Source organism: Telopea speciosissima, chromosome 3, assembly GCF_018873765.1.
Source record: "Telopea speciosissima isolate NSW1024214 ecotype Mountain lineage chromosome 3, Tspe_v1, whole genome shotgun sequence".
Lineage (NCBI taxonomy): Eukaryota > Viridiplantae > Streptophyta > Magnoliopsida > Proteales > Proteaceae > Telopea > Telopea speciosissima.
The window spans coordinates 46,657,015-46,684,369 of NC_057918.1; the positions used below are offsets into that span (position 1 = coordinate 46,657,015).

Genomic DNA, 27,355 nt, shown 5'->3' on the forward strand with positions numbered 1-27,355 from the left:
ACCTCATAAATGATTTAAAAGAGCATGGAAAGAATCACAAAATTATAATTGTTGAAAATTCAGCTGTTGTTATAGAAACACCGGATGGTCCGGCTATCAGGTTTATACGACTGATAAGGGGGCGCACAAGTACCAGACTAGCCTTACCAACGGACATTTTTCGGTTTTAAAAAAATTGTCTATCTGATGTCATCCCCACTTCACAGTTATTCATCAAGTATGTGTTAAACTCAGGGGAGATGGTTTAAACTGAAAACAATCTTTACAGTACCAACTCTTTGATAATACAAATACTACACTTTAGTTGGCAGTAAATTTCTCTTTCTCTATTATTCTAATACTAACAATAGTAGTGTGCCTCAGGATGGAATCTAATATAGAGTTTACTATAGTAAATAGTAAGGGAACAGTAACTACCTAATTTACGATAGAATAAGTAAATTTAGGACCATTGTGTTATGGGACTTACACAAACGGTGACATTGAGAATGATTGTATGTTCCATGCGTACGATACCAGTTTAAGTCAATGTTGGGGTATACCTAATCAGTATAGATGATTTATTAATGGTAAATCTGAAGATTCGTATTTCTAAAAACCCATAGGGGTTTGTTCTCACAAGATTAGATTAGAAACAATCTATATTATTGCATTTCTCATGGCCTTTAATTTACAAACATATGTTGAGAATAATGCTATGAAATTATTTATTCAAAGAGCTGAATGTTGGGGAATCCAACGCCCATCCATACTCTGGCTCGGGCAGAGCGATGTTCGTTGGCTGGTTTGTAATAAGAAAATAAAGTTGCACATTCTCTCGCAAGGTATTTTTTGGGGGATTGACAAACATTTGATCCTATAATTGGTATCAGAGTAGATGGTCGAGAGTTCGAGTCTCCCCACGTGCAATATACTGCGGAGTAGACTGTACTTATGAGTGGTCCCTGAGCATGCATTGGAGGGGAATTTTTTGAAATCCAACACCCGCCCAGACCCCGACTCTGGCGGAGTGATGTGTGGTGGCCGATTTGCAATAAGAAAATAAAGTTACACCTTCCCTCGCAAGGCGTCTATTGAGGGATTGACAAACGCTTGATCCTACACAGAAGATCCAGAATATCCAAGGACCAAGGTGTTTGCAAGCAAACATCTACAAAATATTGTCAAAAACCTCATAAATGGTTTGAAAGAACATGGGAAGAATCACAAAATTATAATTGTTGAAAATTCAGCTATTGTTATAGAAACACCGGATGGTCTAGCTATCAGGTTTTTACGACTGATAAGGGGGCGCACAAGTACCAGACTAGCTTTACCAACGGACATTTTTGGGTTTTAAAAAAATTGACTATCTGATGTCGTCCCCACTTCACAGTTATTCATCAAGTATATGTTAAACTCAGGGGAGGTGGTTTAAACTGAAAACAATCTTTAGAGTACCAACTCTTTGAAAATACAAATACTATACTTTATTTGATAGTAAATTTCTCTTTCTCTATTATTCTAATACTAACAATGGTAGTGTGCCTCAGGATGGAGTCTAATATGGAGTTTACTATGGTAAATAGTAAGGGAACAGTAATTACCTAATTTATTATATAAAAAGTAAATTCACGACAGTTGTGTTATGGGACTTACACAAACGGTGACATTGAGAATGATTGTACATTCCATGCATACGATACCAGTTTAAGTCAATATTGGGGTATACCTAATCAGTATAGATGGTTTATTAATGGTAAATCTACAGATTCGTATTTCTTAAAACCCATAGGGGTCTGTCCTTACAAGATTGGATTGAAAACAATCTATATTATTGCATTTCCCAAGGCTTTTAATTTATAAACATATGTTGAGGATAATGCTATGAATTTGTTTATTCAAAATGTTGAATGTTGAGGAATCCAACGCCCGTCCAGACCCCGACTCGGGCGAAGCGATGCTCGTTGGCTGGTTTGTAATAAGAAAATAAAATTACACCTTCCCTCGCAAGATGATTTTTGGGGGATTGGCAAGCGCTTGATCCTACAATTGGTATCAGAGCAGGTGGTTGCGAGTTCGAGTCTCCCCACATGCGACATATTGCAGGGCAGACTGTACTTATGAATGGTCCCTGAGCGTGCGTTTGAGGGATTATTGGGGAATCCAACACCCGCCCAGACCCTGACTTGGGCGAAGCGATACGCGCTGGCTGGTTTGCAATAAGGAAATAAAGTTATAATTTTCCTCGCAAGGCGTCTTTTGAGGGATTGACAAACGCTTGATCCTACACTGAAGATCCAGAATATCCAAGGACCAAGGTATTTGCAAGCAAACATCTACAAACTATGGTCACAAATCTCATAAATGGTTTAAAAGAGCATGGGAAGAAGCACAAAATTATAATTGTAGAAAATGGGGGACGGATACTTGCGATATGTGCTTGGCTTTATGATACGGGCAATCCCTGGACTTATGCCCCAAATGGTTGCAGTCGAAACAACAAATGTTCGCATTAGACGGTTGTGATGTAGCTGTGAACCTTGCCAATTGACTGAGTCGATTTTCATCTTTTCTGTCAGAATATGCTGGAGTCGAATCAGGATAGGGTCCTTCGGGAGCCTTACTAGGTATTCCAAACTCTCGTGAGGTCATACGTCTCTTCTTAGACCCTTATCGTGTTATGCCCTCATCTACTTGTCCTTCTCCCACAGATTGGTCAGGCACAGGTGGTGTGTCACATATAAGAGGATTTCCCAGTACGGCCTGCGCCTGTTGCACAACTTGAATTTGTCTATTTATGAAAACCATGAACTGTTGTTGTAGTCGTCGCATTGCAGCAATTGTATTGCTCATGAATAATCCCTGCTGTTGTTGGAAATCTTTCATCATATCTCTTATGATCATAATAGCATCTTGAGCCATACGCACTGATGGAGCTGTGGGGATTGTAAGCATGGTAGGATTAGGTGTCCCGATTATTTCCTTATCTCGCATTACTTCTTGAAATTGGGTACTCATAGTTTGCATGAAGGCTCGTTATTCCTGTTGTATGATCTGCATCTCATTGGTTACAATAGCAGCTACCTCAGTAGTGGTCAGAGCAGGGAAAGGTGCAGATGCATGAGCTGGAGGAGCCTCGGGTAATGGTGTAGGAGGAACCTCAAGTATTCTTGTAGAGGAGGCAAAAATTTCTATACTCTAAGCAATGGGTTCATCGAGATGTCGAAGTGAATGAATGATAGGACACGCTTCATGAGAAACATTTGTGTCGGATCGAATTTGAACCATGATCGCGTACCGAAAAGAAAATTTGGAAATATATTCTTACTTGGATGTAATAAGAAGATTCGATATATTTCATATATTGGGTCAATATTTGTACTCTCCAAATATTAGATGGAATCAATCAGGGATACCTACGTCACAAAAGTTTGCTTTAAGATCTGAATTTTATAGTTGAAATGTTTAGATAGGAGGATTATGACAGGAATGTTTACTTATGCATCCTAACTAAAACTCTGGATTTGATCTGACCAAGGATGGAGTAAGGTTTCGATACGGGTTGTTTGAATCTGGAGGTCTTCTATTTCTTTCTCGATTACGCAGAAGTCACTGGCTGTTAGGGTTTGATTACGGTACAACTAGGTCTATAGGTATCTATGATTTATTGGTTATCATTTCGAGCTATCATTCATCTCATGAATGTCGTCATAACGGTATTTTTTTTTTTAAATTTCCCACCATACATGTATTTATTTATTTTTATTTTTTTTAAACTTCTAATTAATTTTTTTTTTAATTTTATTTATTTATTTATTTATTTTTGGATGCTCGCTTCAAGGTTAACTCGTAACTGCATCAGCCTCCGTAAGATACAGTTTAAGACTAGATCTAGGTTTTAGGGAATTTATTTTTTTTAGGACTTCTCATTTTATTTTATTTTATTTTTTTCTCTTTCGCCTTTTATTTGTAATTTCTTTTTTTTTTTTCTTTTATTATATGCAAGAAAATCTAACTGTAAAAGTTTATGATCTTAGATTATAATATATTGTCGGCTTTTGCACTTAGGTAGTCCCCTATGGTGTTCTTCTATCCCCGTTTATATTTATGTTATTTAATAAATTCTTTTTTTTTTCTCAGGCTCTAGACCATATTGCTTTCATTTCCCGCTTGTGAGTGTAAATAGAGCATCTCGCTTTGATATCATCTCTTGTCACACCCCGAAACCACCCCCTGAGAGGATTCGACGGATGACCCGAATACCCGACGTATTCGGAGACCACCAGGATCCAGATGTAGTAAATACACGTCACAAGCACAACACAATTTCAAGATAACACGTGTTACATTGATCAGAGTGCAGGGAAAGTAAAGTGCTATCAGTTTTGTACATATTATTTACATTGGAAGTTCTAGCAGCTCGATATTCCTAATTTCACAATCATCGAGCCGATACACCACTATTCTAAAATATAAACAGTGGAAATTCATCCACCAAAAAGTTAGTACTAAACAAAAAGAAAATAAAAAGATAATGCCACATCATCAGTTCATGTTCTCCAAGTAGTCCTTTCTGCCACAAGCGCATTCACCTGCAGGATCATCTAAAAAGAGAAAATTCCACTGGGGTGAGCTCCACTGAGCCCAGCAAGTAAAGGATAGACCACACACACACAAGCATGCATCCTAAATGCATGGGTTCAATTTTAATATTAATCCACCTAACAAATAAATGCCTAAGTCGGGTCGGTGCTACGATAACACATTGAGAGACGTTCTCGGTTCCTTCTTAACCTCCCCGAGACGTAACCTCAATTGTTGTATGGAACCCACAGTGGTCGCTGGTATTATATACCTTTCTATGGGTAGACCCCGACAATCATAGCCAAGCCCCCATCCCGGCGTCCTTCACACTCTTCAGTGACAGAGAGCTATGATCACCCAACACCTGAACCCCTGCTCGTAAGGGTTGTAGCACTAAGGAATGACATTCCCAGCCATATGCACTAAATGGCATAGTACAAGGTGTACAGTACTCTCGCATCCCATACTACGACACACCATACCTCTCATTTTCAAGCTGACTACGGCTTCTAATCTATCACTAGCATTCACATTTCCAACCATTCCAATTCATATCATTCACAACCATAAATTATAGACAATGAAATCAATAAATATTGTAAATAACACAGGAATAACACATGCATATGATTACTGGCAATTGTATCTAAAAATTTAATTAAACGTTCTTTAAAACAATCAAAGTCTATCCCCACTTACCTTTTCTCTTTAGTGCAGAGTCTACCAAGTTTGGGTCAGAGATAAGCTTTGGATCTGATCTTGGTGAAATATCCAACTTCCTGTTATAAGGTTTATTTCATTAGAATCCGTAATCGGTATTTTGTTAAATCTTTATTTGTTTCTTGTTCATTTGAATTTCAGGTGACTTTGTTGTATTGTCGAACCTCAAATGTTAAGTTTCGGTTTTGAGCATCTTTATGGAAATTGTACTTCTTTCTGTTGTGATTTTAATGAGACTAGAATCGAGCTAAAGTCATTTACGGTGAGGGGCACATGATTGACATAGCCCAATTCTCCAAAATCCATGCCTTTGTCTAAACCTTGACTTCGAGATCAGTTTGGGAAGTTTCTATTCAGAATGGGTGTTGGACCAAAACATGGTTTTCGAACATGCTTCTGTTACGAAAATCTTGGCGTTGGTTTCGTGAATTTACAATATACCATTGGTGAGTTATCACATTTTTCATTAGATCAGTTCAGAAATTCTAGTCTGTCGATCGGGTATGTTCACCGGCCAAAACGGGATCCATAAACTCCAAATCTAGTTTTGGTTCCTGAACGAAAAATGTTCGTCGTTGAGTCTACACAGGTTTTGGAATAAACGGATTTGAGGTCCTGGAGAATGAGATATCTCAGTTTTCGTATAGGGTGTCCATTCTGGAATTTTGTTTGTTTTTTTTTTTTTTTACTTTTCATGTGTTAAGTACCGTTTGGTTACTCAATTTATGCATCTGATCATAATCCCTTTGTTTTGCTGTCCCCCAAACAAACCTTAGACTATATTTTAAGTTAATGTTTAGGGTCTGTTTGGTTTTTTTTATGACTTATGAGTTGGGCCCATAGTTATAATTAGTTAGGTTACCAAACAGGTTTTAGTTAGTTAGATAAAATCTAACCCAACCCAAACCAGACCAGTCCGGGTGAAGAGAGTTCATCTTCACCCATCTTCAACATCTGTTTGTCATTTCCGTTTCTTGGAGTATAGCAGGTTTTTTTTTTTTTTTTTTGTTCTAAACTGAGATTGAACGAAAGCACAACCACCACCATCTGTAGTGGTCGGTTCCGGCGGCCGGAGCCACCATCCCCAATGCCAAGAAGGGAGAGGATGGGGGTTGGGCACCATGGCCGAACCTCCCTCTCCACCGTTTTTTTTCTTCTCTCTCCCCCCCTTCTCTTCTTCTCTTCTTCCTTCCCTTTTAGAACCCATACCCTCTCTCTTATCCCCTCCTACTCCTTCCATTTGTTTCATTAATCCCCCTTTTTTTTTTTTTTTTCCTTCCTTACCAAAACTGAAATTCAGAGAAAGCTAAAAAAATTCAGAATAGAAAAAAAAAAAACGTTACCTATGGAGAAGAATTGGTCCTCTTCTAATTGCCCTCTAATCTCTTCCTCTTCCCTCCTCTTTTCTCTTTTCTCTCTTTCTTTCCACTATTCTCTTCTACACTTTCCCAAAATCACAGAAATGAAAGAACGGAATCCAGTCTCTGTTCTGGCATTTTGTGGTTTCAAATCGGAAACCAATTTCTTAAAATTCCATTTTTGCCCCTTCTAATCCCTCTAGATAAATCCCATTCTTTTAGTGCTAATTGACACCTAGCTTCCTAGGCCATGTGTTTGCTTAGGAGAAAGACACTAAACCTACTCCTCCACATGTGAAAGACCCACTCAATATACTAAGAAATTTTAAATAAGATAACATAAAATAATATACTAATTACTATATACTTAGTATATACCCATATACATACATGTATATATGTATCCTTAGGTATTATAGTTAAAAAAAAAAAAAAACTCTTATAATGAAAGATTTATATATATATAAAAAAAATAAAATACAAATACTAACAATAATAATAACACAACAAGTCTTGCATTATTATAAAGTAATATTTTATTTTATTCATTTATTATTATTATTTTTTATTTTATAAAATAGCATAAATAGAAATCGGAGTGTGGTCATGTTAGGGTTGCATACCGAGAGTTGTACATCCGCGTGTGGATCCCGCAACCGCACAAGGGAGGTATCTGTCATTTTGCCTACAAGCGACGGGTTACCACTGGGATTCCTTCTTCATCTTCTATCCGTTCAAACATCAAATCAATACTCCATAATGCACACGATGCCACGACTTCGGGTTCTGGATCTATATTCGGATTCGGGTTAGGATTCGGGTCAAATTTTTTTTCCAGTCCGTAACACAGACTGTACTTACGAGTGGTCCCTAAGCCTGCGTTGGGGGGATTATTGGGGAATCCAACACCCGCCCAGACCCCGGCTCGGGCAAAACGATACGCGCTGGTTGGTTTGCAATAAGGAAATAAAATTACACCTTCCCACGCAAGGCGTCTTTTGAGGGATTGGCAAGCGCTTGATCCTACACTAAAGATCCAGAATATCCAGGGACTAAGGTGTTTGCAAGCAAACATCTACAAAATATGGTCAAAAATCTCATAAATGGTTTGAAAGAGCATGGGAAGAAGCACAAAATTATAATTGTCGAAAATTTGGCTGTTGTTATAGAAACACTAGATGGTCCAGCTATAAGGTTTAAACGACTGATAAGGGGGCGCACAAGTACCAGACTAGCTTTACCAACGAACATTTTTTAGTTTTAAAAAATTGGCTATCTAATGTCGTCCCCACTTCACAATTATTCATCAAGTATGTGTGAAACTCATGGGAGGTATTTTAAATTGAAAACAATCATTAGAGTGCAAACTCTTTGATAATACATATACTGCACTTTATTTGACAGCAAATTTCTCTTCTCTATTATTCTAATACTAACAATGGTAGTGTGCCTCAAGATGGAGTCTAATGTGGAGTTTACTATGGCAAATAGTAAGAGAAGAGTAACTACCCAATTAATTAAAGAAGAAGTAAATTCACGATCATTGTGTTATGGGACTTACACAAACGGTGACATTAAGAATGATTGTACGTTCCATGGGTACGATACCAATTTAAGTCAATGTTGAGGTATACCTAATCAGTATCTATAGATGATTTCTTAATGGTACATCTGAATATTCGTATTTCTTAAAACCCATAGGGATTTGTTCTTATAAGATTGGATTGAAACGATCTATATTATTGCATTTCCCACGGCTTTTAATTTACAAACACATGTTGAGGATAATGTTATGAATTTATTTATTCAAAGTAATGAATGTTGGGAAATCCAACGCCCGCCCAGAACCTGGCTCAGGCTGAGCGATGCGCATAGGCTGGTTTGCAATAAGAAAATAAAGTTGCACCTTCCCTCACAAAGCGACTTTTGAGGGATTGGTAAGCGCTTGATCCTACAATTGATATCAAAGCAGGTGGTTGCAAGTTCGAGTCTCCCCACGTGCAACATACTGCGGAGCAACCTATACTTACGAGTGGTCCCTGAGTGTGCATTGGGGCAAATTATTGTGGAATCCAACACCCGCCCAGACCCCGGCTTGGGCGGAGCGATGCGCTTTGGCTGGTTTGCAATAAAGAAATAAAATTACACCTTCTCTCGCAAAGCATCTTTTGGGAATTGGCAAGTGCTCGATCCTACACTGAAGATCCAGAAGATCCAGAATATCCAAGGACCAAGGTGTTTGCAAGCAAACATCTACAAAATATTGTCAAAAATCTCATAAATGGTTTGAAAGAGCATGGGAAGAATCACAAAATTATAATTGTTGAAAATTCAGCTATTGTTATAGAAACACCGGATGGTCCAACTATCAGGTTTATACGACTGATAAGGGGGCGCACAAGTACCAGACTAGCTTTACCAACGGATATTTTTGGATTTTTAAAAAATTGGCAATCTGATGTCGTCCCCACTTCACAGTTATTCATCAAGTATGTGTTAAACTCAGGGGAGGTGGTTTAAACTGAAAACAATCTTTAAAGTACCAACTCTTTGATAATACAAATACTGCACTTTATTTGGCAGCAAATTTATCTTTCTCTATTCTAATACTAACAATGGTAGTGTGCCTCAGGATGGAGTCTAATATGGAGTTTACTATGGCAAATAGTAAGGGAACAATAACTACCTAATTTACTGTATAAAAAGTAAATTCACAACCGTTGTGTTATGGGACTTACACAAACAGTGACATTGACAATGATTGTACATTCCATGCGTACGATACCAGTTTAAGTCAATGTTGGGGTATACATAATCAGTATAGATGATTTATTAATGATAAAAATGAAGATTCGTATTTCTTAAAACCCATAGGGGTTTGTTCTCATAAGATTGGATTGGAAACAATCTATATTATTGCATTTCCCATTGCTTTTAATTTATAAACATATGTTGAGGATAATGCTATGAATTTGTTTATTCAAAGTACTTAATGTTGGGGAATCCAACGCCCGTCCTGACCCCGACTTAGGCGGAACGATGTGCGTTGGCTAATTTGTAATAAAAAAATAAAGTTGCACCTTCTCTCGCAAGGTGACTTTTTGGGATTGGCAAGCGCTTAATCCTACAATTAGTATCCGAGCAGGTGGTCACGAGTTTGAGTCTCCCCACGTGAGACATATTGCGGAGCAGACCGTACTTACGAGTGGTCTTTGAGTGTGCATTGGGGGGATTGTTATGGAATCCAACACCCGCCCAGACCTCGGCTCGGGCAGAGCGATGCGCGCTGGCTGGTTTGTAATAAAGAAATAAAGTTGCACCTTCTCTCGCAATGCGTCTTTTGAAGGATTGACAAGCGTTTTATCCTACACTGAAGATCCAGAAGATCCAGGATATCCAAGGACCAAGGTGTTTGCAAGCAAATAGCTATAAAATATGATAAAAAAAACCTCATAAATGGTTTAAAAGAGCATGGGAAGAATCACAAAATTATAATTGTTGAAAACTCAGATGTTGTTATAGAAACACCAGATGGTCCAACTATCAGGTTTATACGACTGATAAAGGGGAGTACAAGTACCAGACTAGCTTTACCAACGAACATTTTAAGGTTTTAAAAAAATTAGCTATCTGATATCGTCCCCACTTCATAGACGTCCCCATTTCACAGTTATTCATCAAGTATGTGTTAAACTCAGGGGAGGTGGTTTAAACTGAAAATAATCTTTAAAGTATCAACTCTTTGATAATACAAATATTGCACTTTATTTGGCAGCAAATTTTTCTTTCTCTATTATTCTAATATTAACAATGGTAGTGTGCCTCAGGATGGAGTCTAATATGGAGTTTACTATAGCAAATAGTAAGGGAACAATAACTACCTAACTTACTGTAGAATAAGTATATTCACGACCATTGTGTTATGAGACTTACACAAATGGTGACATTGAGAATGATTGTACGTTCCATGCGTACGATACCAATTTAAGTCAATGTATGGGTATACCTAATCAGTATAGATGATTTATTAATGGTAAAACCGAAGATTCGTATTTCTTAAAACCCATAGGGGTTTGTTCTCATAAGATTGGATTGAAAACAATCTATATTATTGCATTTCCCATGGCTTTTAATTTACAAACATATGTTGAGGATAATGCTACGAATTTATTTATTCAAAGTGCTGAATGTTGGGGATTGACAAACGCTTGATCCTATAATTGGTATCCGAGCAGGTGGTCGAGAGTTTGAGTCTCCCCACGTGAGACATACTGCGGACAAGACTGTACTTACGAGTGGTCTTTGTGCATGCATTTTGGGGGATTGTTGGGGAATCCAACACCTGCCCATACCCTAGCTCTGGCAGAGCGATGTGCCCTGGCTGATTTGCAATAAGAAAATAAAGTTGCACTTTCTCTCGCAAAGCATCTTTTGAGGGATTGACAAACGCTTGATCTTGCACTGAAGATCCAGTAGATCTAGAATATCCAAGGACCAAGGTGTTTGCAAGCAAACATCTATCAAATATGGTAAAAAATCTCATAAATAGTTTGAAAGAGAATGGGAAGAATCACAAAGTTATAATTGTCAAAAATTCAGCTGTTGTTATAGAAACACCGGATGGTCCAGCTATCAGGTTTATACGATTGATAAGGGGGCGCACAACTACAAGACTAGCTTTACCAACGGACATTTTTGGGTTTTAAAAAAATTGGCTATCTAATGTCTTCCCCACTTCACAGACGAGGCACTTCACCGTTATTCATTTAGTATGTGTTAAACTAATGGGAGGTGGTTTAAACTAAAAATAATCTTTAGAGTACCAACTCTTTGATAATATAAATACTGCACTTTATTTGACAACAAATTTCTCTTTCTCTATTATTCTAATACTAACAATGGTAGTGTGCCTCAGGATGGAGTTTAATGTGAAGTTTATTATGACAAATAGTAAGAGAATAGTAACTACCTAATTTATTGTAGAATAAGTAAATTCATAAACATTGTATTATGGGATTTACACAAACGGTGACATTAAGAATGATTGTACGTTACATGTGTACGATACCAGTTTAAGTCAATTTTGGGGTATACTTAATCAGTACAGATGATTTATTAATAGTAAATCTGAAGATTCGTATTTCTTAAAATCCATTGGGATTTGTTCTTATAAGATTGGATTGGAAATAATCTATATTATTGCATTTTCCATGCATTTAAATTATTAATATGTGTTGAGGATAATGCTATGAATTTGTTTATTCAAAGTGCTAAACTTTGGGGAATCCAACGCCCATCCAAACCCCAACTCGGGCGGAGTGATGCGCGTTGGTTGATTTGCAATAAGAAAATAAAGTTACACCTTCTCTCGCAAGGCGACTTTTGGGGATTGACAAGCGCTTGATCCGATAATTGGTATTAGAGCAGGTAGTAGCGAGTTCGAGTCTCCCTACATGCGATAAACTGTGGAACAGACTATACTTATGAGTGGTCCCTGAGCATGCGTTGGGGCAGATTGTTATGGAATCCAACACCCTCCCAGACCCCAGCTGGGGCGGAGCGATGCGCGCTAACTGGTTTGTAATAAATAAATAAAGTTGCACCTTCTCTCGTAAGACGTCTTTTGAGGGATTGGCAAGCGCTTTCTCCTACACTGAAGATCCACAAGATCCAAAAAATCCAAGGACCAAGGTGTTTGCAAGCAAACATCTACAAAATATGGTTAAAAACCTCATAAATGGTTTAAAAGAGCATGGGAAGAATCATAAAATTATAACTGTTAAAAATTCAGATGTTATAGAAACACCGGATGGTCCAACTATTAGGTTTATACGACTGATGAAGGGGTGCACAAGTACCAGACTAGCTTTACCAACTGATATTTTTGGGTTTTAAAAAAATTAGCTATTTGATGTCGTCCCCACTTCACAGACGTCCCCATTTCACAGTTATTCATCAAATATGTGTTAAACTCAGAGGAGGTGGTTTAAACTGAAAACAATCTTTAGAGTACCAACTCTTTGATAATACAAATACTGCACTTTATTTGGCAGCTAATTTCTCTTTCTCTATTATTCAAATATTAACAATGGTAGTGTGCTTCAGGATGGAGTCTAATATGAGTTTATTATGACAAATAGTAAGGAAACAATAACAACCTAATTTACTGTAGAATGAGTATATTCACGACCATTGTGTTATGGGACTTACACAAATGGTGACATTGAGAATGATTATCCTTTTCATGCGTACGATACTAGTTTAAGTCAATGTATGGGTATACCTAATCAGTATAGATGATTTATGAATGGTAAAACCAAAGATTCGTATTTCTTAAAACCCATAGGGGTTTGTTCTCATAAGATTGGATTGGAAACAATCTATATTATTGCATTTTCTATGGCTTTTAATTTACAAACATATGTTGAGAATAATGCTAAGAATTTATTTATTCAATGTGCCGAATGTTGGGGAATCCAACGCCCGTCCAGACATTGGCTCGAGCGGAGCGATGCGTGATGGTTGGTTTACAATAAGAAAATAAAGTAACACCTTCCCTCGCAAGACATTTTTTTGGGGATTGACAAGCGTTTGATCCTACAATCGGTATCCGAGCAGGTGGTCGCAAGTTTGAGTCTCCCCATGTGAGACATACTGCGGAGCAGACCGTACTTACGAGTGGTCTTTGAGCTTGAGTTGGGGGGGATTGTTGGGGAATCCAACACCCGCCCAGACCCTAGTTAGGGTGGAGCGATGTGCGCTGGGTTGTTTCCAAGAAGAAAATAAAGTTGCACCTTTCCCTCGCAAGACGTCTTTTGAGGGATTGACAAACGCTTAATCTGACACTGAAGATCCAGAATATCCAAAGACCAAGGTGTTTGCAAGCAAACATCTATCAAATATGGTAAAAAATCTCATAAATGGTTTGAAAGAGAATGGGAAGAATCACAAAATTATAATTGTAAAAAATTCAGCTGTTGTCATAGAAACACTGGATTGTCCAGCTATCAGGTTTATACGACTGATAAGGGGGCGCACAAGTACAAGACTAGCTTTACCAAAAAACATTTTCGGGTTTTAAAAAAATTGGCTATCTAATGTCGTCCCCACTTCACAGACGGGGCGCTTCACTGTTATTCATTAAGTATGTATTAAACTAATGTGAAGTGGTTTAAACTAAAAATAATCTTTAGAGTACCAACTCTTTGATAATACAAATACTGCACTTTATTTGACAGCAAATTTCTTTTTCTTTATTATTCTAATACTGACAATGGTAGTGCGCCTCAGGATGAAGTTTAATGTGGAGTTTATTATGGCAAATAGTAAGAGAACAGTAACTACCCAATTTATTGTAGAATAAGTAAATTCACGACCATTGTGTTATGGGACTTACACAAATGGTGACATTGAGAATGATTATACGTTACATGTGTACAATACCAGTTTAAGTCAATTTTGGGGCATACTTAATCAGTATAGATGATTTATTAATGGTAAATCTGAAGATTCGTATTTCTTAAAACTCATAGGGATTTGTTCTCATAAGATTGGATTGGAAACAATCTATATTATTGCATTTTCTATGACTTTTAAATTAAAAACATATATTGGGGATAATGCTATGAATTTGTTTATTCAAAGTGCTGAATGTTGGGGAATCCAACGCCCGTCCAAACCCCAACTCGGGCGGAGCGATGCGCGTTGGCTGATTTATAATAAGAAAATAAAGTTACACATTCCCTCGCAAGGCATTTTTTGGAGGATTGACAAAAGCTTGATCCTGCAATTGGTATCAGAGCAGGTAGTCACGAGTTCGAGTTTTCCTAAGGTGTTTGTAAGCAAACATCTACAAAATATAGTCAAAAACCTCATAAATAATTTGAAAGAGCATGGGAATAATCACAAAATTATAACTATTGAAAATTCAGCTTTTGTTATAGAAACATCGGATGGTCTAGCTATCAGGTTTATACGATTGATTAGGGGGCGCACAAGTACCACACAAGCTTTACCAACGAACATTTTTGGGTTTTAAAAAAATTGGCTATCTGATGTCGTTCTCACGTCACAAACGTCCCCACTTCACAGTTATTCATCAAGTATGTGTTAAACTCAGGGGAGGTGGTTTAAACTGAAATCAATCTTTAGAGTACCAACTCTTTGATAATACAAATACTGTACTTTATTTGGCTGCAAATTTATCTTTCTCTATTATTCTAATACTAACAAAGGTATTGTGCTTCAAGATGGAGTCTAATATGGAGTTTACTATGGCAAATAGTAAGGGAACAGTAACTATCTAATGTACTGTAGAATAAGTAAATTCACGATCATTTTGTTATGGGACTTATACAAACGGTGACATTGAGAATGATTGTACGTTTCATGCGTACGATACTAGTTTAAGTCAATGTTGGGGTATACCTAATCAGTATAGATGATTTATTAATGGTAAATTTGAAGATTCGTATTTCTTAAAACCCATAGAGGTTTGTTCTTATACGATTGGTTTAGAAACAATCTATATTATTGCATTTCCCATAGCTTTTAATTTACAAACATATGTTGAGGATAATGCTATGAATTTGTTTGTTTAAAGTGCTGAATGTTGGGGAATCCAACGCCCGTCCAGACCCTGGCTTAGGTGGAGCGATGCGTGTTGTCTGATTTATAATAAAAAATAAAGTTACACCTTACCTCGTAAGACATCTTTTGGGCGATTGGCAAGCGCTTGATCCTACAATTGATATCAGAGCAAGTGATCGCGAGTTCAAGTCTCCCCACGTGCAACATACTGCAGAGCAGACTGTACTTACGATTGATCCCTGAGTATACGTTGGAAGGGATTGTTGGAGAATCCAATACCGCCCCAGACCCCGGCTCGAGCGGAACGATGCGCGCTGGTTGATTTATAATATAGAAATAAAGTTGCACCTTTTCTCGCAAGACATCTTTTGAGGGATTGGCAAACGCTTTATCCTACACAGAAGATCCAAAAGATCCAGAAGATCCAAGGACTAAGGTGTTTGTAAGTAAACATGTACAAAATATGGTCAAAAATCTCATAAATGGTTTGAAAGAGCATGGGAAGAAGCACAAAATTACAATTGTCAAAAATTCAACTGTTGTTATAGAAACACCGGATGGTCCAACTATCAGGTTTATACGACTGATAAAGGGGCACACAAGTACCAGACTAGCTTTACCAACTGACATTTTCAGATTTTAAAAAAATTGGCTATCTAATGTCGTCTCTACTTCACAGACATCCCCACTTCATAGTTATTCATCAAGTATGTGTTAAATTAATGGGAGGTGATTTAAATTGAAAACTATCTTTAAAGTACCAACTCTTTGATAATACAAATACTGCACTTTATTTGACAGCAAATTTCTCTTTCTCTATTATTTTAATACTAACAATGGTAGTGTGCCTCAGGATGGAGTCTAATGTGGAGTTTATTATAGTAAATAGTAAGAGAACAATAACTATCCAATTTATTGTAGAATAAGTAAATTCACGACCATTGTGTTATGGGACTTATACAAACGGTGACATTGTGAATGATTGTACGTTCTATGTGTACGATACCAGTTTAAGTCAATGTTGGGGTATACCTAATCAGTGTAGATCATTTATTAATGGTAAATCTGAAGATTCGTATTTCTTAAAACCCATAGGGATTTTTTCTCATTAGATTGGTTTGGAAACAATATATATTATTGCATTTTCCATGCATTTAAATTATTAATATGTGTTGAGGATAATGCTATGAATTTGTTTATTCAAAGTGCTGAATGTTGGGGAATCCAACGCTCGTCAAAACCCCAACTCAGGCGAAGCGATGCGCGTTGGCTGGTTTGCAATAAGAAAATAAAGTTGCCCCTTCCCTCGCAAGGCGTCTTTTGGGGGATTGGCAAGCGCTTGATCCTACAATTGGTATCAGAGCAGGTAGTCACGAGTTCGAGTCTTCCCACATGCGACATACTGCGAAGCAGACTGTACTTTCGAGTGGTCCCTGAGCGTGCATTGGGGGGGATTGTTGTGGAATCGAACACCCGCCCAGACCCTGGCTCTGGCGGAGTGATACACGCTGGCTGGTTTGCAATAAGAAAAATAAAGTTGCATATTCCCTCGCAATGTGTCTTTTGAGGGATTGGCAAGCCCTTGATCCTACACTGAAGATCCAGAAGATCCAGAATATCCAAGGACCAAGGTGTTTGCAAGCAAACATCTACAAAATATGGTCAAAAACCTTATAAATGGTTTGAAAGAGTTTGGACACAAAATTATAATTGTTGAAAATTCAGTTGTACGTTGTTATAGAAACACCGAATGGTCCAGTTATCAGGTTTATACGACTGATAAGGGACGCACAAGCTTAGTTAGTAAGTACGCGTATAATATGCGAATTATACGCGTATCCGACGTTTAAATAAAAAAAACTTTCGTCCCCGCATATTTCCGTATTTTTACTAAAAAATGCATTTTTTAAGCGTTTGAGTATTAAACACGTATAATTAGCGTATTATATGATTTTAATACTTTTTATACCTAATGTTAAAAAAAAAAAAAAAAAAAAAAACCCAAACAGAAATATCTATCCTTTCATTTTTCCTTTTTTCGTTCTATTTGAACTTCGAACGAACCGTCGAACCCTAGCAGCTGGCCCCCCCAATCTCCAATCATCTTCACCATCACCATTCAACAGCAACCGACGATCATCAAATCCTCGACAGCGACGGCGATAGCTTCTCTTCTCAATCTTGAAGGCCTCATGGTTCTCTTCTCTTCTCAATCTTCAAAAACAAGAGAGATACACAGCAGATTTGTATTTTTTCCTTGTTTGATATCACGATTCCTATGACTCATCTTGCAAAGAAAGTTGTTCTTCCTAATTTCGTTTATTTTTTTTTCTTCTCTGTGATTCGATTTAACTTAAAAAAAAGAAAGAGGGATCGCAAGTCCTATCTACAGTTTGTTGTTGAACCCTTGGTTTTAGGTATTGATCTACTTTGATATTCACATCTTTGAATCATGTTAATGTATGCATGTGATTCATGCTGAAATTGACTTTGTGGGAGAGATATATCTAAGAATTACAGGTTTGCAATGTCATGCTATTTTTTATACCACTCGCTCAATCCTTATGCTATAATGATGATGCCGAATCTTCTTGCTCTTATTTTCATTTATGGTAAATTAGTAATCTAAAAGTTCTTGAGAAGTTTCCTGGCAACAGAGTTTTTGGTATACAATTGTGTTTCAGTCACTTCATGAATTGTAATTGACAGTGACCATTGTTGCTGCTATTTCTTATGTGACAAGACCCAATTTACAATAAAAAATAATGTCATTGGAGTGGTTGATTCCACAAGAGAGGAATTGGCATTAGTTAAACTCCCAGCTTTGCAAGGGCCAAGAAAAATCATATGCCCGTTTTTTTAAAAGTATTATTGCCGTATAGGCCGTTTAATTGCCGTACGTATCCATTCCCAGTCAACTTCCGTTCCCGAACTTACTAACTAAGGTATAGATAAGGGTGAAAAGGTAAAAACAAATGGACTTTTTACCCCCAAAAAAAAAAAAAAAAAAAAAAATTTGTTATAATTGCCCGAGTTTGGGCGATCCCGATCTGATCCGAACCAATACTTAGATTCCAAACGTTGCCCTATGTTATTAGAAATAGACATCTTACCTATTCTTGAGATCTCTTCTTACTTCTCTCCCTCCTCAGTTTGACTGTTTCTCCCCATCCTTAGAAGTTTGTTGTATCCCTTGTTGTGAGTTATTTCCTCCCCCTTCCCCTCCCTCCCTTTTATGTATCCTCCAATTTGTAAGTTGTTTCTCTCCCCGGTGTTGATATATCACCCCTTTGTGAGTTGTTTATTCCCCTTGAATTTTGATTTATCATCTATTTGATGGTTGTTTTTGTGGTTGTGTTGGATGTGCTACCTTGGAGGTTGCTCCCTTGGATTAGGCTGTGGCTTTTGTTCTGCTTTTGCTCAGTTTTCTTATTAATACAACTTTCCTTTCACCCAGAAAAATGTATTGAGTATATCAAATCATTAAAATAGGTCTATAACATTAGATGAAGTCCCAAGTTGGGACATCAGATCAGATCGGAACGGCTAGAGGCCGATACTGATTCCAACCGATCCACACATCAAACCAATTCTTGTACGGACACAGATCTATAGCCTAATTTCCAATCCAATCCAGATCAATTCCGGTTTTGATCAAAATCTATTCGGACTTGCCCAAATCCTGGAACCAAATCCCATCTTTTTTATTTATTTCGACACTTTATCGCCCCCAGTATTGGGGGAGTCCGGTGTGCATCGTGCGGCGCAACACAATCCATGTGTGCACGATGGGCCCCACTATACACACATGGACTGTGTTGTGCCGCACGATGCGCATTGTACTGGGGGCGATAATTTTCCCAAGAGATTGTTGCCATTTATTTTTTCTACATTTTTAGTAGGTGAGGTTATTGCTGTTCGTTTGCCTTTGTTGAAAGGGATTTCTGAGGGTTTTGAGCGTCTAGAGGTGGAATCAGATCACAAAGACTTGATCACTTATCTTGTGCAACCATTGGAGATTAAACCTATAGTGGAGGACATTGTTCACTTGTCACTTACTATATTTGATATACTTTTTCTCATGGTCTGAAAGAGATAAACATTGTTCCTGACTCTCTGACAAGGAAGGCTCTATTGGTTACATGAACACCAGTTTGATCCAATTCCGATCCATGGATATTGGCGTTATGCTCAACTCCTTCCATGTTTAATACATCTTAATTTTAATAAAGTATGCATCTTACTACCAAAACAAAAGAAAAACAGATAGTTGTCTGAAGGGATAAGTCCTACACCAGCGTGGGGACAATGAGAGCACACGTATGGAGTTAGTTGGACTGGGATTTTTAAATTCACTGTGGACTGAATGATAAAAACACACGATTCCGTGTCTGGGAGTAGGAACCACACAATTGGTTAGCATTCTTTTTCTCTCGAAGGTCCTTAGTATAGTCAAGCTTCGGCTTGGGGTGGATTTCGATTTCATGAACCATTGAATCTTCCGGGTTTGGTGTTTGGAACCCAAAACAAAATGGCAAATGACAAGAAGCCATGAATCCCATCACAGATGGCAAATATGACCCTGAATCAAGGTATCGGTATCGTCGGAGACTATTGCCAGAGACTAAGACGATACTGATATAGATACCGACACCGATCATGATATATGATAATACATGGTCTTTGTTTGAAATTCCATCCAATCCTAGACCGATACAAATGTATCGGTATCGTTATCATAGAGAAACCAGGGTTTCAAAAATCGGAATCAGGAATTGAATCGATCAATGCCAATTCTGACCCAAATCATCAAGAATTGGTCAGAATCGGCAATAATGGGAGTATAATCAGCAGGATAGTCGTGGCCAAATCTGATCCAAATCAGCCGCGCCGAAGACTGACACAGTTACATATAGCCTTGAATATGACAAGCCAAGAACTCCCATCCGCCTGATATGTAACAGTTGAAGAAGCAGTGGAGAAACTCATTTAGACAAAATAAAAAAAACTGTTTGTCCTTTGGAATCATTCAAGGAAATTAAATAACCAAAAAAAAAAAAAAAAAAAAAAAATGTTGCATAGTGAAAATCTGAACAAGGAAATCAGAAATGAAAGGATCCCTCAAATCCTTTTTTTTTTTTCACACAAAGGAGGAGGCAATATCCCTTATGTCTGAAGGCATGAAAGCCAAGATCATGAGAACAAGAAGTATGGCTATAGGAAGCAACAGCAACATGAATGGTGGGGGAGGCAATGGTGGTAATATAACTGGAAGGATCAACAATGATGCTGTGAGACAGATAAGTACCATAAAGGATTCCACACTGAAATAGCTTGCTGGAAATGATTTTCTGCTATTGTTCCCTTGTGAGATAGACCTGTTGTAATCTTTGTTATTTCCTGCTACTAAAGATGAAGCCCTCACCGTCCCTGTCCCTGTTCCTGCTGCTCTCCCATCCATCATTTCTTGTGCCAATCTCCAATTTAACTTTAAGTCCAGGAGTCCAACACTCATTTAGAACTAATTCCCAGTAAACTCACACCTTTAATCTGATAGTCTTCCCTCCTTGATTGAACTAAACTGCTATCAAATCAAGTCTTAATTTCTTTCCATCCAAATCCCAATTACAAAATAGCTGAAGAAGAAATCATAGATTTAAAAAACCCAGATCAGTAATATGCTCTACTTCCTTCTTGCCTTTACTTCTCAGAATGAAGATTCAAAAACAGATAGTTCTTCAAACACACAAGATTACAAGTCTGAAAGAAGATTTACACTCTTCACAAAATTTTCGCAGTGCCGGTAATCAAGAACACTCCTACAAGCCCTCTTTATCTTATGAAACAAGCTTTCGAATCTGATACTTTCCAGCAAATTAGAAGGCTAAATCCTCAGGATAGAGCTATTGAGTACTCAGGTTCAAAATATTTTTACCAAACATTTGAATCTGTGTGAAGAGTGAAACAGATCCCAAAATGAGCTTTTTGTTATATCTTAACAGAATGGATCTTAGAATTCAGTTCCCAGAAATGTGAAAAAGATCTTCTCAAGATGAACTCACAATAATAGAACCAAACATTTTCTGCCATCTGCAACTACACAAATCCCGAGGAACCATTCCCAACTACAATTCAACTCTTGGGCCGATAGTAGAAACTCAATCTGCACATCATGAATCATCTTCTCCAAATCAGTCCAACCGTAATTCAATGAGAAGAAAAACACAACTCATGATTCAATTAAATCAAAACCCTAAGACAGTTCTTCAACATGGCTAGAGAAAAATCGACAAATGGGTATCGGGATCTCATTCTCAGTAGTTGATGGGTATTATTGTGTAATGGGTTCTCAGCAATCCCTTCAATCATATAACATACATTGAAATCGAAACAGAAAAAGCAATCAAAAATCTGTATAAAAAATGATCAATCTCTCTGTTGGCAATAAAATCTTCGATGATTAAATTTTACAAAACAAAAAAACAACAAGAACAAGACAATTAAATCAGGGAACAGTAAAGGTCCTTCAGATAAACCTTTTCCATCTCACCCCTTCTGAACCTCTTTCTTCTCTTCCAATTTGAATTTGAAGCCCAAGAACAAAATAAAGTACTGGTACCCAGAAAAGAACAAGACTCATGGATTTCCATCTCACCCCTTCTGAACCTCTTTGAAGCCCAATAACAAAATAAAGTAATGGTACCCAGAAAAGAACAAGACTCATTGATCTCCAACCCCCCCCCCCCCTCTACCACCCTAAAAGAATCACTTGAAGAAAGGAAATAAACTTAAGAAAGCGTGTTTACCTCTGAATTTTGTTGCGTTTCTGGGACAAACTCACTCCTCTGCAGATTTGTGATTTCAGCCTCAATCGCCTTTGGAGATCTCTCCTTGGAACCAGAGAAAATTTCCCTTTAAACCACACGAGAGAGAAGATGGGACAGAGGAAGGTAAAACGGGTATGTGTGTTCTTTCTTTGTTTTGATTTTTGCTTTAAAATTTTTTTGTTTCTCTGTTACAAGAGAAATGGAAAATTAATTGGTGATGTTGACAGGGGATTATAATGCTCGCAGCTGTTCCTTTCTGGGGATGATGAGTAGAAGGGTTTGGTGGTTGTGTCCTTATGGGTTCCTTTCTTTTTATTTGTATTTTCAGATTCAGCTGTTGAGGTGCAAAGAACTGACAAAACACAGAGGAGAGAAAGAAAGCGATTGAAAGGGATTGAGAGAGATTTGGAAGAGAGAGAAATGGGTTTTGTGTGTTTGGGTTGGATTCAGTGAATTCAAAAGAAAAAATAAAAAGTGGGGTTGGGTTCTATGCAAGTGGATGGGTTATGAGAGGAAATAAAAACTGGAATCACTGGACGGGTATCAGAGAATGAGAAAAGAGAAAGAGAAAGAGAAAGAGAAAATTATTTTTTGTAAAGGGTTGGGTTGGATTCAGTGAATTCTAACCAAGTGGGGTTGCTTGCTTCTTCAATGCAAGTGGATGTGTTTGGACTTTGGAGAGGAAAAAAGGACTGGACGGGTGTGTTTTAAGGTTCTTCACCCCTTGACAACTTCTATAGTTAGATTAGATCCCCTTTCTTCTCTTTTTTGTCTCTTTCTTTTATTATTGTCTTTTTCTAATCTTTCTCTTTCTGGGAAAATACATCCATTAGTGACCGAACCAACTCTAATTTTATGGGCAAGGGTCTTTTCAAAAAGGGAAAAGAGACAGAGAAAGAGAAAGAGACTCAGTTGGGCCCAGTGTGACATAATAAAGGTCATTACAGAATTAGGAAGGGATGTATTTAACAGGAAATCCATGTGTTTGTCACCCAACTTGGAGATTTCTTATTCTCAATTCTAATCTAATCCTCATTCTTAATCTCATCGTGGAAACGTCAGAAATCTCTTTAGCGATTTCCTATGTCTAATCCACAAACATACTTGATATTTATAGATTTCTTTCTTTTTTTTATATAATCTGATTCTATAGATAGTTTATTTATTATATGGGAAAAAGATTCCTGCTGCCATGTAGCTTGCAGACATAGGAACATATGAAATGACTGTTCTACCCTTTTCAAATAAAAAAATTTCCTACCCTATTATCATAAGTAAGGATATCAATTTGAAACCTTAGTTAGTAAGTTCACGTATTATATATACGTATCCGAATGTTTAAGTCAAAAATACTTCTTATACCCTATATATCCATATATTTGATTAAAAAAAATGCATTTTTTAAAGGTTCCCATTTTATACCTGTATAAATACGTATTAATCACGGATAATATTTTTACATTGAAATATTAGTTTATGTAAAAGAAAAATATAAAAGATAAAATTAGAAAACACGTAAAAACCCCTGTAGTTACTGCCCCATTCACTGCTTTGTCTCCATCTCCGTTCAACGGCGACCGACGAGAATCAAGGTTCAATACCCCCAGCCCCCTTCCTATTCTCCGTATCGATTCAAGGTTAATTGCAACGACCCTTTCTCCTCCTTTCGATCCTGTAAGTTTTTCGATCTTCTTGTGTTAATTTTTTTTGTTTGATGAATATCTTTCTGCCGCTTTTTATTGTTTTTTGTTTGTGACATCTTGAAGTAATAAAAATAGAATATGATTAAATAAAAATAGGGGACAATGAATTCCAGGGATTAAAAGAGAAACAGCAGAACGATATCTTGATATTAGAAAACTATTCATCCTTGTATTATATCCTAATCGATTGTCTTTTCTTAATGACTCATGGTACCGTCAGATTGGTAGAAGCTTATAGATTTCAAGGCCTGAGACAAATTTCTGATCTACGATACTGGCTCTATAAGTGATTTTGATCCTTCTCTCTATCTGAAATCACATTAACATCAAGCCTGAAAATCTGAAATTACCCACTCTCTGGGAATCTAAATTAGTACATTTCTCTCAAGGAAAATTGATGATGATCTTGAGAGACATTTGGATTTATTCTCTACAGCCCAAGTGTATAGAGAAGAGAACTCAACTCATTTATTAGAGACAATGATGAACCCCACTGAATTCCATAAGACCACAACTTTCCCTTGAAGCAACAAAACCATCTCTTCATATGTTGGTCATGTATACATAATATAATATTTTCCTTGTTCTCCTATATACAAAATTCAGTAAGACTCTGTATAGTTTTTATTGTACTAAATGCGATATTTTCATGCACTTCCTTGAAAGATTTATAATGTTTCTCTATTTGAAACTATGGTTATAATCATGGATATAGAAATTTTTGTAGATGAAATGAATAAAATCATTGTGTATGCTATTATTTTGTTTATTAGGTGGTGAATGTCTGTTACATAGTAAATATATACCCGTATTGTTGCTTATAGAGTGGCCATATTAAACACATATTAAACACATATTGTATTATTGCCGTATGCGTTTTATTATGCCAGATTATTGAAAAGTATTATTGTCGTCTAGTCTGTTTAATTGTCGTACGTATCCGTTCCTGTTCAATTGCCGTTCTCGAACTTACTAAGTTTGGAACTGAAACCGAAATCAACCATATAAAATTGTATCGAAGAAGCTTTGGAACGGTTTCGGTTTGGGAAAATGAAATCTTTCTCGGTTCAATATGGTATTGCTTTCTGATACACCCAAAAACATTCGACCACCCAGTGGTCGACATGTGGCAGGATCCTAAACGACGGCCGACAAGACGGATCGCACGACACGTGTAGCTCGACCCTGAGGCACTCGTCACCCAAGGGCAGTTCCAAGCCCTCCAAGAAGAGCTTTGAAAAATTGCCTAGGCGATCCAACAGACGGTCTCGGTCAACATACAACAGCCGAGAAAGGGGCCCATCGCACCCCTCGCAGCAGGCGACGATGCCAGCAACCACAACAGTTCAGGATCAAGCAATTTAGAGAGGGACCCTCATCATCAATGCGGAAAGCGCCATAAACAAGATGACAGAAACATGGAAGCAAACTCGAAGCCAGTGCCTGTCGACCCGCACGGTAAAGCTCCTGTCGAGGATGACCTTGGCAAGCAAATGAAAGAGCTACAAGAACAGTTCAACAAAGTCTTGTTGAAACAAGCTAACGTCAAGAAACCAATTTGCTCGGGCACGACGACACTTACCGATGAGATTATGAGTGTTTGGTTCCCCAAAGAATTCAAAATGCCAACACTGGAGCACTACGACGGCACCACAGATCCAGTGCAGCATTTGGAAGGCTTCAACTCACTCGTGGCTTTTTACGGAGCCTCAGGCCCCATCATGTGCCGAGCCTTCCCCACGACCCTGCGAAAAGCAGTCAGGACATGGTTCAATCGATTGGAGCCCAAGTCAATCAAAGCCTTCTGAGAGCTGAGCATAACATTCATGATAGCCTTTGCAAGCAGCCAGAGTTTCAAGAAGACGCCTGTTAGTCTGACCACTGTGAAACAGAGGACCGGCGAGTCCCTCAGATCATACCTCATCCAGTTCAACCGGGTGAAGTTGGAGGTAGAAGACCTGGACCTGGCAGTCGAGTTCACTGCCCTCCTGTCCCGGATCAATGATAAGAATCTCAATTGGGAGCTCTGCAAGAAACAGCCCGGTAATCTCGGTGAGCTACGTGCACACGTGGAAGAGTACATAAACACCTTGGAGACCCTCGAAGCAAAATTCGAGACTCGAGAAGGCCGTAGCGAGAAGAAGAAAACCGATCGAGAGGGGGATTTGAGCAGAGAGGACAGGAAGAGACGAAGGCGATGAACTAAGAGCAAACTGAAAGAGTTCAAGTACTACACCGCCCCTCAATCGGCCTCGGTCGGAAATACTGATGAGGATCCAGGAGGAAAAGTTCATCAACTGGTCCACGAAGAAGGGCAACCACCCCGGCAGAAGAAATGGAGACAAATTCTATCACTTCCACAATGGTACGGGGCATAACACGGATGAGTGCCACTACCTAAAGGGAGAGATCGAAATCCTCATACGGGGGTACCTCGGTCGATATGTGCATGATCGAAGAAACTGGGAGACCTAGAATAATCGGGATGCCCGACCACCTAGAAGAGAAGGTCGCGATCGCTACGAAGGTAGAGGCCCAAACATAAGCCAGGAAGGCCAGAGGAGAGACAGGACCCCCAACCGCGACCGACAGGAGAACCGCGGAGGACAAAATGCTCTAGTCGGGGTAATCTCCACCATATACGGAGGATCGACGACAAGAGAGAGCTCGACCTCGACCCAAAAAGCCGAGGCATATGCGAGGAGAGTCAACATGGTCCAGGTTCCAAATAAGAAAGCTAAAACTGGCCAGATCATCTAATTCTCCGACGAAGACCTCGACGGAGTGGAGACCCCACATGACGATGCCCTAGTCGTAACCATGAAGGTGGCAAATTTTGAAGTCAAACGGATACTCATCGACAATAGTAGCTCGGCAGACATCCTGTTCATGGAAGCCTACGACAGGATGAAGCTGGGCAGAGATAAATTGAAGAAAGTCAGCTACCCTTTACAAGGGTTCACCGGTGCGACGGTTAAGGTTGAGGGCTTAATCAACCTATTGGTAACCGCAGGGTTAGGAGATAAATAAACCACCGTAATGGTCACCTTCCTCGTGGTAGACATCCCATCCATTTACAATGCCATTCTGGGGCGAGCGGGCCTCAACACGTTGAAAGCCATCATGTCAACGCCCCACCTCAAGACGAAGTTCCCTATGACGAAGGAATAAGAGAGTGCAGGGGCGATCAACAAACGTCACGGAGCTGCTATGCGACCACGCTCAGAGGAAAAAGCAAGTCGAGAGAGGCACTCCTGATCGTATTAGAGGATATCCGAGACGAGTCCACCCAAAGTAAGCCGGTCGAGGACTTGATCTTAGTTGACGTTCGAGAAGGAGACATCAGCTGACAATTCAAGATTGCAAGCCACCTACAAGGAGCCCATCGGGATGAGATGGTGGAGTTCTTGAGGGTGAATTCAGATGTCTTTGCCTGGTCAGCCTCGGACATGCCAAGAATACCACACAACATTATGGAGCATAGGTTGTGTGTGGACCCCACGAGGAAACTTGTATGGCAGAAAGGCAGAAACTTCTCCCCAAAAAGGCAAGAGAAGATCCGGGAATAGGTAGACAAGCTTCTCGATGCAGG

At 38.5% G+C, this 27,355-nt stretch overlaps 1 protein-coding gene across 1 annotated transcript; it reads right to left on the reverse strand.

The window, feature by feature from the left end:
- Positions 1–20,373: 20,373 nt before the first annotated feature.
- LOC122655229 (ARGOS-like protein) lies at positions 20,374–20,748 on the reverse strand. Its single transcript, XM_043849441.1, has one exon. It carries the CDS (start codon positions 20,746–20,748, stop codon positions 20,374–20,376), a length of 375 nt encoding a protein of 124 aa, XP_043705376.1.
- Positions 20,749–27,355: the final 6,607 nt, after the last annotated feature.

Excerpts from the sequence above, each read along its gene's own strand:
- LOC122655229 (XM_043849441.1), bottom strand. The coding sequence starts at position 20,748 with ATGAGTGTTGGACTCCTGGACTTAAAGTTAAATTGGAGATTGGCACAA.